General features: G+C 29.2%; 1 protein-coding gene across 4 annotated transcripts in view; it reads right to left on the minus strand.

Moving 5' to 3' along the window:
* Nucleotides 1-13,385, minus strand: part of LOC129910824 (prominin-like protein) — a 168,808-nt gene that overhangs the window by 35,430 nt on the left and 119,993 nt on the right. For 3 of the 4 annotated variants that reach the window (XM_055988395.1, XM_055988396.1, XM_055988397.1), the window contains exons 1-3: nt 1,701-1,900; nt 1,400-1,528; nt 1,125-1,312 (exon numbers count right to left, since the gene is read on the minus strand). In XM_055988395.1, coding sequence (XP_055844370.1) covers nt 1,125-1,312; nt 1,400-1,528; nt 1,701-1,885 — 502 coding nt within the window. In that variant the 5' untranslated portion in view covers nt 1,886-1,900. Of the gene's footprint in view, nt 1-1,124; nt 1,313-1,399; nt 1,529-1,700; nt 1,901-4,529; nt 5,219-13,385 lie in introns of those variants that run through there. The other variant, XM_055988398.1, reaches the window with a different exon arrangement.

Consider the following 13,385-nt stretch of genomic DNA (forward strand, 5'->3'; position numbering starts at 1 on the left):
AAATTATATCAGAATATCAATACAACTCTACGAATATCCAACTCTAGCTGATCAAAATGTTTTTGCCAAAAGTTAAATGAAGCTATTCCGAGTTTCGATTCAAGAACATTGTGTACCTAATACTTATATGGCAATGAATATCAAATTGAAATATCAGGAAAAATCAAGCTTGATGTAAAGTGAATCAAAAACTTAAAAAAAAAAGATAAAAAGTGTTTTTGAAATGCCAGCTCGGGCTGGTAGATTGCACTTTCAATTAATTAATTTCAGTTTAACCAATGATTTCGAAATTGAACTTAAATGCATTTTGTATTTGAATATTTCAAAAGTTGGAACTGCATTTGAAATTTGAAAGCGAAGTAAAGATTTCAAAAATGCAAATAATAAACTCATATTTAGACTCGTATACTTTTAAAATCCTACTTTTTAGGGTAGTCGTGAGATCAAAATTGAGATCAAAGACCTGTTTCAGAGCTAAGAACTTACATTAGCTACACCATCGACCTCAAAAATCAGTAATTCACATAGGGCTTAGGAAATAATTTTTATGGTTTAAGTTAAATGGTACAACTGCTCTAAAAAGTACTTCGAGAAGTCTAATAGACCGCATTGTTTAAAGTTATTAATGCAGTTAATGTAATTGATGTAGTTTGCTGTAAAATAGTCCTATTTTTGGGCTTAAATGCAGGTCAGATTAAAAAATCAAAAACCGATCTTCTAGAGAAGTCATAAGGAGTTTAGAAGTATGACTTGGAGCGGCAGTAGTAAGTATGGAGTTTTTACAGAAACAAATATTCATAAATTCTAGTTATCGATTAAGCTTTGAAATATTACTCCTTTTGTAATTTCTGATACAAAAATTTGGCAGTATCGGATAAGAAAATTGTAGATCTTCAGATTTAAAATCTTCCCTAATTTTACTTAAAACTACTTACTTCAAACTACTTAAGATACTTTTAAAATAATTAAATAAGTTAAATCTATTTTGATATGATAAATGATAACTCTGGAGTAACTTATAACATACAAATACTATCTTACAAACTAAAAAGACAATATTCATTGAATTCGCCTTAATAACTCTTTTCTACTAAATCCGTTTCCATCTTCTTCTTCATACGTACTCTTTAAAATATGTTCAAGTTGTCGCGATAGCTGATGATAGTTGTCAACAAGTAAATGGTTGATTTGTTTCGATGTAGTATTAAGGAATGCTCCGGTATCTTGACTACCATGACGCACCGCAGTAGTAGCTTCATCAACACCCTCTTGCATGTAGGCATTTGTTGTGAAGGCAATTATTACACCAAACCTTGATAAAGAAAAACCGATTAGCAAAAAGAGAACAGAGAAAATTGTTCCCACGACGAGTAATCCAATAAATATATTTTCAACTTACAAAATTCCAGTAGCGGCACAAATCAATAGAAAGCCTAGGAATACCCGGCGACAGGTATCGTGTTTCTTATCGAATGGCTGGGAGCGTCCACCACAAGCACCCGCACAACGACAACAGCAAAAGCATAATCTGAAATGTATAGATACAGGTTAGACAGGATATTTGGTAATTAGAGATTTCCACTATACACAATGTAGGAGGAGTTCATTGTACGGTACGAATATCAAACCAAGACCCAGTATTTTATAACCCCTTAAGGGTTAGTCGAAGAGTTGTGTATAATGGTTTTTACGGTACTTACCCAATTATTGGCATCAAAATGACTAGCAATGCAGTTAGAATAACAACCAGGAGTATTGGCCAGTAATGTTTTATTAAATCACCCCATTCGTTGTGCTCAACCTTTGGCCCAGGACGCACTTGCTTTTCGGTTACAGAAATATATCCTAGTAAAAGAAATATATAAATTTGTATATGAGTTTGCATGTTTGTGTAAGTTTTATATGAAACAATATAATTCATAGGATAGGAATAAGAGAGTTGGAGAGTGCATTGTTCTGGTTTTTGGCATGACTGTGTGTCCCTTAAAAGTTAGAAAGTTGAGAGATTTACGAGCTTAGACTGAAAGTTATTTTTGGTTGTATCTTGAGAGAGCGTAGGTAGATGGAAATAGGAAATTTTTGTTAGAACGATATTTTTGTTGATTTACTACTGAAGTTGTACTTGCTGAAGGGACAGTGAATAAATATAAATTGCATGTGAGAGAAGTTGAATGTCACGATTTTTTTTCCTCCATCACTTTTTTGGAAGGTGTTTTTTTGTAAGTTCGTTTTTCTTTACTTTGGGGAAAAAACATCGTAAATCAAAAATGCAGTAAAATGGTATCAAATTTTTTTATGGGTTGGATTTGTTTTTGTATACCCTTTGAAGGACTTGAAGGAGGGGAAGGTTTTACAACTTTAAGTTACCAGACTTATTTTTGTCTTGAAATAAACTAGAATCGTTTTTGAACAATTACGCACTCAAGGGGCTACCGTTATTATTGGTTTTGAATTATATAAAAGTTTTATTACATAAATAATGCAACGGTCTTTTTAAGAAGACAAATTTTTAGAAGGAAGGAAGTGTTCAGGGACTTTCAGCGTAAATAAAATTTTAATGCACCGGGAGATGGGTCTAAAAAATTGGAGATTAGAAATATGGTAGAGATATTCTATATGGGCCCGCCTAGTTCTTTGAGATTTCTTGCAACTGTACGAATACAAAAGAAAAATAGTCTTATTGAATCTTTAGTTTACGATTTTGTGGACAGAAAAAGATATATTGCTTCTTAGTTAGGCTCTCGAGGTTTTTCCAATATAGTTTTCAGTTTACAAATGTTATTTGGAACATAAGGGAAAGTACTGTTTCAAATGTATTAATTTTTTCAAGTTTCGGATAGAAAGAAAAAAAAATGTGATGGCAGAATCAATGTAGAATAGTGCGGAATACATTTTTCAGCAAATTATTGAGGAAACATGATAGTCAGTATGCTACTATGCACTATCAAGGAAATAAGGATTGATTTAGCATACAACCAACTGGTGTTTCTGTGCTTTATGTGAAAGAGCATATTATCTCTTAAACGATTTCAATGGAAATACTTTTAGCTGGTACAAACTATTGAGGTATTTACAAAAACTCAGCAACCATAAGAGAAACTTATTAGTTTCAGTTAAAAATAGAGCTTACAAAACCCTTTCTTTTGATGTCTCACTCCATGGATTTGGAGGAAATTTTTTAAAATAAATTTTTTTTCGTCAAGGGGTTAGCTCAGGATTTTTTTAAGAAAATCTCAAAAATATAGATTTGTAGGTTTTGAACTTAAATCTATAGGCCAACTTTTGTTTCGTAGATATCTGCTTCCAAAATCCAAATGTTAGAAAAAAAAAAAAACAATTTTTGATTGCAAATCAAACTTTTCGGAATTGAGTTAAGTCAGCGAAACTTGTGCACTGCTATATTGAATTCTAATTTTTTGGTGTTTAAGAACAATTGCTTATTTCTTCATAACTTCTAAACTATTTTTATCAAAATTTTATATTTATGTATATTGGATATTGTTAAAAACGTTTTGCTTGTCCGCTGGTTATAATATGTAGGCTCTGTAAAGTTTATTAAAATCTTGAATTATCCGGGTTCTAGTGAATGATTTTTTTTTTTCAATTATTTTTTATGCTTATATAATTTGATAAAGTATTTATGTAGAGCCATTCTACAATAAAAAATAAAATTGTACAGTAAAAAATAAAACTTAAAATCGCAAGCATATAGAATTTAAAAATTTTAAATTAAAAAAAAATTCTATAAAAATGAGGTAAGTCAAAATTCCAAATTTCCAATCCATGAAATATCAGAGTATCCGAATGTTAATATTTCGAATTTCTAAACCTCGAATGGCGGAAATCCCATCGATAAGATCGTTCAGAACATTAATATTCGGATTTGATATTCGGTTTCTGATATTATTATTTTCTGTTTCGGGGATTTAAGTTTTTGAAATTCGGAATTTTGAATTTCCCCATTTTTATGTTTATGATTAAAGATACTTGTTATTTAAATTTTGAGCGTTCGAGATTTTAATTTTCCTTACTTCGATTATGGGGATTTTTTCAAATGCATTTTTGGATACGCGATTTTTGACATTATTTGAGTTTCAAATGTTTGGAATTTTTTCATAGAACAATGTAGGGTTCAAGATATTGGTTTCCGGTATTCGATTTTGAGAAATTCATTATTTGGGGTTTTGGAATTTTAAAGCTTTGAATTTTGAACTTTTCAAATCGGAATATTGACATTATATCATTCAGGTATGGGGTAAAAGTCTTTGACTTGAAAATTGTCATTCGCAGTCTGAAAACTGTTACAATATGTCGTACCAAAGCTCCTCCATGGTAATGCGCCATAAAGGAATGCCTCTGCTTTTTCTTTACCGGTACCGGTACTTTACAATTTTGGTACAAAATTACTCAAAAGTTGTAACTCGAGTAAATAGAATATTGTACGTTTTGCAAAAAGTAGATTATAGTTCAACTTGAACAATCCAACTCTACCTTAAAAATAACAGTAGGTAAATAAAATCCAAACTTACCTTTCGGGATAGCTTCCGTTCCAATAAACAATTTCATAACTTCATGGGTAATATTATAAAATGGACTCATGCCACGTGCATTATATTTTGTCGAACTCACATAAGTCGTATTCTTATTCCATACCGAATATTCGGTTTTTGTAAAATCTAATTTCAATTGAATATCAGTCGCCGTTGTTAGACTTGGCAGTGAGCACATTACAGCTACCATTAAACACATTGTCATTAATGTTGTCATAAAATGTGATGCTGCTGATAATGATGACGACGAAGAAGATGATGATGGTGATGTCGAAGAACGACGACGCCATCGGTGGGATTTGACATCTTCGACATTATTTGACGACATTACTGGTGACATATCACCAATTAATGGCTCATTGGAATGTGATAATGCTGATAATGATGTGGTGCATTGTGATGAAGTCTTATTATTGTTTGTGTTGTTGTTGTGTGTGTTTCTTGTTGTTGTTGTTGAAGTTGTATTATTTGTTTGTTGTCTTATTGTTGGCAGCATTGGATTTTGTTGTAATCTGGCGGCGTTGTTGTTGGTGGTGGTGGTTCTTGATACTAATGCATCAGTCATTGACGCCGTCGTTGACTTTTTTGTTGTTGTATTTATTGGCACTCCCATGTTGCCAATGGAAGGCCTTTGAAGTTATTGATACAAAAAAACGATGATTATATTCCTGCAAATAGAAAAAATATTTTAAATTATTAATTGAAAATTCACAGAAGACTCAAATCTCTGAAAGTTATAAGAGGTAGTCGCAGTATACATAAAATCAACATAATGGAATAAAATTATTCCACTCATCAAACTTGGCAAAAAGTTTGCTTTTGGGATAAGAACCAAGATCAAAAAAGTCTATTAAAAAAATTGTGTGGAAGAATGTTTTTTCGCGGGCAAGATTCATAAAGTGTTTAAAAATATTTTTGGTGAAAGGGTGTTTTTTTTATGAGTTGAGTTATGTGTAAAAAATGTATCATAACAGCTGTCATAAATTTTATTAATTTTGTAAACTTGGTGAAAAAGTTTTGTTTATTATAAGAACTAAGAATCTACTTATTCTACAAAATTAAGGGTGTTTTTTTTTAGAAATGATGAAATTTGGAATTAGTACCACAAAAACTGGGACAAAAATGTTTCCCCAACGAAAATTGGTAAAATGTTTTATTCATAACAGAAACCAAGAATTGAAGCAGTCTATACAAATATTTTATGTGAAAGGGTGTTTTTTTTTTTGGAAATAAGGAAAATCCAATAAAATCAATGGTTTAAATGATACCCTTACGAAATTTATTAAAAAAATTATTTTTCCTATAAATTTATACATTTTTTCATGCGAAAGGGTGTTTTTTTTTTAAGTGTAGAGAAAATGTGGGTGTATTGGAAAAAGTAAGTAATGATAGTGGTACCCTATTGAAATTCGTCAATTATATTACTTTTGTGATAAGTAACAAGAATCTAAAGTGTCTATAAGAATATAATGGTTAAAAGGGTGTTTTTTTTGAGTGATAACGTAAATGATGGTCCACACTAATGAAATTTGGTAAAACGTTGAATTTGAGATAGAAAGCAAATATAAAGAGTTTTCATTAAAAAAATTCAAGTGAAAGGGTGTTTTTTTTTTTCGAAGAGACAGTAAAATCTGTAATTGGTCCCAAAAAGGGAAAAACTTTAATATAAAGGTTCAATTTGTCATCGAAACCAAAAATAAAATTAATCATTGGCTTTTTGTAGCCAAGTTACGTGTAATTCTACTGTACTACAAGTAAAAAATCACACCTTCCTTGCCAAATGAAAAAGTTGAATTTCACCAAGACCCTTCCTTTTCGACCTAAACCGAATATTGAATATATGTAAATTGTTTTAAAATACTCAATATGAACTTTCCATATCCAGAAAAGTGAAAATTCCTTATTCCACCCCCCAAAATGTTATGCCTTGGAATGCATAAAATTTAATATCACACACTTAAAGGGGCTTAAAAACTTAAAATACCTCCCAAAGCTTAACATGTTATAGTCAAGTCATATTGGAAAGAGGAAACTATTTCATTACGAGGAAGGTATAGAGATACTGAAAGTGCAATCATCTGAAGCGCATGGCTGGCGAACCGAAAATACTTTCGAAACGAAGAACTGTTATAGTGTATTATAGCCAGCCAGCAAAATCTGGGAATGCAAAAACAATGATTTCATTCAATTGTCTGTATGAGTTAAAATTGTATCTGCAATGGCACGTTGCATTTGTGCTATGTGTGCTTTGTGCCAGCATGTTGATACTGGACTGGGTTTGGGCTATGGCACAGAAGCTCTGGCAGCCAGATTACACTGACTCTTATTCGAATAAAGTAAAGTAAAGTTCTAAGAAATTAACAACGATACGCCTTGGTGATTTCCTGTAAAAAAAAAAAAAGAGAAAGAGATGGTGACTCTTGGATGGCCCAACTACGACGTTGATGATGGCGATGGCAAAATGGTGATGATGAGGAAGCTACAAACCTACATTTTTTACGAAGGGAAATGAAGTTTTGTGCTAAGAGCTTTGTGATGACCAAGTGACCCAAATTCATTGTTTCCTGTTTCATTTGCAATTTTACACATACATTTATATATTTTGTTCTTAATATGAAACACAACAAAAAAAAAATAAATAATAATAATGTTGTTGAAGTTGAATAAGTGAAATATCTTCTTTTTTTTGCATTATTCATAATATGTGGGTCGGTAGTAGAGGGGTCAGATTTAGTTGGATTTTTAATATATTCCATGAGTGTTGAGAAGGATTAAGAGGGTAAATGATACAGCTAGATATGAAATACAGCATTATGCAGCCAAGTTCTGTTGATATCTTTGGCAATAGAGTCAGTGTCAATTTATTTCCATTCCCCCTCTACTTCCCCAAAATTTGAAGACGTCTTATATCACCGTATTGCGAATTTATAATTCGAATTCTTTTAGTTTTGACTTCAGAAGTTTTGGACATTTTCGAGTTGAGACTCTGTTGATTTTAAAGTTTAAGGTCTTGAAATTTTGTTAATGAGTTGCAGAAATACTTTGTATAGTTTTTCTAGAAAGTACCTACATAGTAAGGTTCATAAGCTTGAATAAAAAGCTAAGACGGACTCATAATTAAATTACAAATAAAAGGTACCAACGGTTAAAAAATCAAAATTTTGATCATAGAGGACTGCACTCATATTAAAACACATTTATTTTGAGTGCAGTCACCAGTACCAGGCGTTTTTTCTCTTAAAAAAAAAAACACCCTTTCACTCAAAATATTTCGATGCCTTCTTTTGATTCTTGGTTTTTATTGCAAATGAAATTTTCATGCTGAATTTTATTTCTGTATGATGATTGGAAGTGGGTTTTCTGAAAATATGTGCCAGTTGCACTGAAAATAGAAACTACATTAAAAGAATTTTTATAGTCGTACAAATTTAATTTTGTTAGATTCAGCATACAAATAAACTTGTTTTGGCTCTTAAATGACCTCTCAAGATCAATTAGTTCAAAAGATATAGCTCAACCGAAAACTGCAAAATTGATGCAATATTTTAACAATAAGTAGTAAAGTAACCAATCCCTAAAAGGGATTCGTTGGGACTTTGGGTATGTGAGTAAGGGTATGGCTGCCAACAATTTCCACCAATAAAAATGCTGTATATAATTTTATCCGGTTCAGGCGTTCAGGTCACTTCTTTGTCTAAATTCCCTGGCCAAGTAAACTGCTCAAGATAAATTATATGTATAATTATAATTAAAATTAAAAATTGTCGTTTCGTGAGTCTTTTTTCGAAACATATCGTCCTCTCGAAATATTGTAAATCAGTGAGAAGTCCTTGAAGGACAGACAATCCATACACTTTGAATCACTTTGATTAAGGAATAATAAGCTAGAGTAACAAACTCAAAAGATAACGGTGGCACAAAGTTACATGCAATTTTCATACAAACTGATTTCAAAAAAAAAAAAAAAAAAAAATGTTTTGATCACAACGGCAACACCTACAATATTTAAATATGCAGTTCATTCCTATCTGTTTAAAATCAAATAAATTTAATAAAGAGTTTTTAAAAAATGGTCCTCAAACTTAGAATTCATTTGTTAAAAGAAGAAAAAATAACTTTATGTTTAAATGTTGAACCTTTAAAAAAAAAATAAATAAGTTAATTTTTTTTTTTTAAACGTCTATTAAAAAAATTGCTTTGAAAATAAAATTGTACTTTTTTATTTAATAAACTGTAATACAATTTGATATTTTCTTTTCCGAATTCAAACAACAATAAATATGCCCGAACAATTTTGAAAAATAAATTCATATTTTATTGAGAACAATTTTTAAAAAAAACATGTTAAAATTTTTTCAATAATAATTTTATTTTTTCAAAATTCTGAGTTTGAAGACCAGTTTTTTTAAAACACTTTAAATTTAACTAATTTAAATTTTAATAATAGGAATAAGCTTCTAGCTTTTTAAAATGTGTATTTGAATATTATAGGTGTTGCCTTTGTGCTTAAATATTTTTCTTTTTTGTGTTTGAAGTCAATTTGGAGAAAATTGGATTTAGACGCTTGTCCTTCACTTCTATATTTTTTTTTCAAGCAGAATGTTCGAAAACAAATTTTTTTGTTCACAAAAATCTTCAATTAACCCTCTGTAGGCACACCTCTTTTTTGCGAATTGGGTTTATACTTTTTCATGTCGCTAGAACCTCCTTCGGTCTCACTATTTTATAGATAATCATATATGAAATTGATATAGAATTTTCCGAGGAATCCGAATATTGTATTCACAATTCCAGAAAAATGTACTTTCACCCTTATAACGACAGTTTTTTGTGACCAGATTTTATTTTTGTCCTGCCAAATTCGCCTACAAAGGGTTAAATAAAAAAACAATACGTCAACAATGGCAATTTTTAAACTAAACTATTATCAAAATCGGAGCGGTTCGGCTGGGTTCCCTTAATACTGTCATTTTTTTAACTTTAGTTACTTCCTATTGGTCAAATTTTGAAATTAATTTGTATGAAATGACTTTCCTTTGCATTTACTGTGACATTTTAACATGAATTATACATAATTCAAAATACTCACTTTCGTCAATTTGGCATGGAAGTTTGAAGCAAAAACAAGATTTACTTACAATTCCAGCTTAAGCTCTTTTTCGATACATTCAATCTTTGAAAAGTTTTTTTCGTGAATAAATTAATTTATTTTCGAAATTAGAACTTGATTTTTCCGTACGATCTTGTTAGACTTAAAAAAGCAAATGAAATCTTCACATCAATTTTTCATTCATCGCAATCACAAGTTTTTTAGTAAAAAAAAATCATCAATTTCCTGTTAAATATTGATTCATTAAACTATTTTTTATACGATTTTTATTGAAATTGGTTGAAATACTATACTCTTATCAAATTAAAATCACTTTTGAGAAAATTATCTTTCTAAACAAACCAAATTGTCAATAAAATAATATAAACAAAAAATAAAACTCAATTCTAATAAATTATTCTGATTCATCAACGTGGAGTGGTAAAATTGTAATTAAAAAATCTAGATTTAATCAAAACAAAAATGTGAAGTACCTACTTCAAATTTATAATTGACATTTTAAGTACGAAATAGGTGCTTTAAAATTTTACAGTCAATTTATATCAACCGAAGCAGAAAATTGTACCAACTAATTAAAGAAATTAGCACCTAAGTGTGGCATTTCTTATCAGTGTATCGTAATGACAATTTTGATTTACTGTTACTGAATACATTTTCTTCTTGGTATGAGAAATTTTTACCTGCGTTATTTGTATTTGTATTAACTATACCTTTAGAGTTAATTCAGAATTTCTATTGTAAAATTGTTATGAAAAATTGCGAATACTGAGGATTTTTTCAAACTTCTTAGTTAAGAATTTTGTATGATTCACTATTTTTATTAAATTCTTTGATAATTCACTTTGTCGGTTTAGAAAAATTGTAAATTGTTGTAAATGCACTCAAACAAAAACAACCTTTTTATCTTCATATAACTCAAATATTTACCTCTTTAATCTAATAGATATTATTTATCCAACATTTGTGTATCATTTACACTGCAGTTTATTCCAATTTAATTCTTTTGAATAGAATAATCACAATCAGCTTTTAACTGATGTAGAAATAAAATAGGTTATTTCATCCGTTGAACACAAATAAGTATTATAACTTAATTTAAAAAAATTTCAATATAAATTGAAAAATCAAAAAAAAAAAACTTTGAACTCGAAAATCAAGGTAAATTTACTCTCAATCACAAGCAAATTTTCATACAAATTAAATTAATTTGATTAAATTTTCCAAATTAAAAAAAAAAATACACACACAACGAGAAATTCATCGGAAAAATGGAACACAACGGAAATTGAATGTGAAAAGGGAATTAAAATCAAATAGAAAGAACATTCAATCCTTCGGTTTTTATTATAATTTCAACTCTTAACTCATCAGACCTTAAAAAACGGGCTAAGGTTTCACTATTTATATTGAAATTGATGCCAAACGATTTTTCTTTCCCAAAAAAAAAAAAAATAGGCACAAAAAAACACACCCAACTCGACTGAATGTAGTTCAAGCACTTAATTAGAATCAATTATTGCTGCCACACACAAACGATGAAGGACGTTGCGACGCGCTGCTGCCTCAATTGTGGTGATAAATTGAAGGTGATTCACTTAGAGTCTGCAAAGAATTCGACACAACAGATAAGAGAAAAACGCAAAAAAAAATAATATTATTAAAAAGACTGAGAAAAATAATTTCATTAAATTAAAGAAAAAGAAATCAATGTTTGGAATGACAAATTCTGTTGAAAAAGTAAAGTAAAAGTAATAACTTATAGACTTTAAAAAACTGGCTGTCAACAAGTAGGTATTTTTATACTTGAAATAGCTTAAATAATTAAAACTGATTATCTGAAATGTCTTAAATGACATAGACAACTTTTTTTTTATTAAATTGTGTTCCAAACAAAAAAAAATAGTATTTCATACATAAAAATCACTTTAGGAATAGCTAAAAATTCAAAACCATCAAACGGGGTAGTTTTTGACAAAACAAAAAATGGTTTTGAAATCTTTTATTGATATTTTTTTTATTTTAAGACAAAATTAAACAGAAGAATTTTAAAAATAAAATAGTAACTCTTTCTTTGAACAACCGTAGTTTAATAACATTATTTTTCTTCTGAAAATCAAATTTTAGGTAGGTATCGTTTTTTTAGGAATTAAAAATAAAACTCTTAGGTCCAATTTATTCACTCTCCATTATTTTTAAAGGCTCCATTAAAAATTATAAAACTGTCAAATCGCATACAAATTTTAAAATTTCCCTTTTTTAATGGTGACTTTAAATTTAATGGAGTGTGAATAAATTGGACCTTAATGATATCAAAATAAACGGAATCAGTCAAATAATAGTGATTTTTTTAAATAAACAAATTTTTTAACTTAAGATTTTTATAGTCAAGTTTTTTTCTAAAAAATTATATCAATAAAATAAAAAAACTTGTTTGTATTCCTTTTTATATCTCAATAATAAATAATATTCTTTTCTCATGAGTATTTATGTTTTGTAGCTTGTGCTATTATAAATTATAATAACTTGGTGCTGACAGGTAAAATAAAATGCACGACTGGGTCGCACGTACTTGCTCTTGTAGTTCACAGTATCTTTATCTTAAATATCTATTGGAAATTTAAGATTTGTAGAAAAAAAAATAAAAAAAAAAATAAAAAGTTTAAGAATTAAATTAAAAAATTTTTTTTTTCAAAAATGTTTTTAAAAATATTTTTTTTTAACATTTTATACTTAATGATCTCTGTAAATTTTAAATAAAATAACTAATGCTTAATAACTATGAACTTAAAAAATATGTCAATATGGCAACGCCATATTTCCGTTCTCCGCATTTTTTGAGAAAAACTAAAAACGCAGTTTTGTTAGAATCAATAAGAGTATTCCGCACACCAAATTTGATCGAAATCGTTAGAGCCGTTTTCGAGAAATTTGCAATACCTCGAAAATGTTATATGGGAGGTATGCGTTAAAATGGAGATATTAAAAAAATAAAAAAAACGTGTCTAGGGAATTACGTAAAAATCATCTGTACCAAGTTTCAAGCAAATCCATCCATTCGTTTAGGCCCTAGCTCGATGTACAGATGGACGCACAGACCGGACGGCATGACGAAAACCACTTTTTTCATCTTCTCCATCATCGTAATGTTGATTTTGATTAAAACCTCGATTTTTTTTTTCTACACAAAACCAATACTTGCCCTATAGAGCAAGTAAAAAATGATAAAAAAGTGGTATTTTTCTCAAAAAATACCCCCAAGACTTTTACAAAAAATATAATGCACGACTTATGATCAAGTATGCTATGATTTCTTGTACAAAGAAATTTTTTTGAAAAAAAAAATTATTTTAAAAAATTGATTCCAAAAATGTGTTTTTTGAAAAATTTTCAAAATTTCAAAGGTTATTTTTTGTTGAAAGCGTTTACGAGATATTCAGAAATCAAAAAAATGGTGCCCTAGCCAGGTACCGTTCAAAATTGTTACTGATTCTTAGTTCTAGTTCGATTTCTTCACGAATCCTAAACTTATAGGTATCACAAGTAAAAATCTTTTGAATTTTTTTAAAACAAGAACCAAATATCTTTCGACAAAAAGGTTTTTTTTTTTCAAAAACTATAAAAATACAATTAAACCTTCAAGGAATGTTATTTTTTTTTTAATTTTGAGGTTTGACGACGTAGACACGATTAATAGGCCGAAAATTGTGAGGACAGTTTTTAAGACA

This window comes from Episyrphus balteatus, chromosome 2, assembly GCF_945859705.1.
Source record: "Episyrphus balteatus chromosome 2, idEpiBalt1.1, whole genome shotgun sequence".
Lineage (NCBI taxonomy): Eukaryota > Metazoa > Arthropoda > Insecta > Diptera > Syrphidae > Episyrphus > Episyrphus balteatus.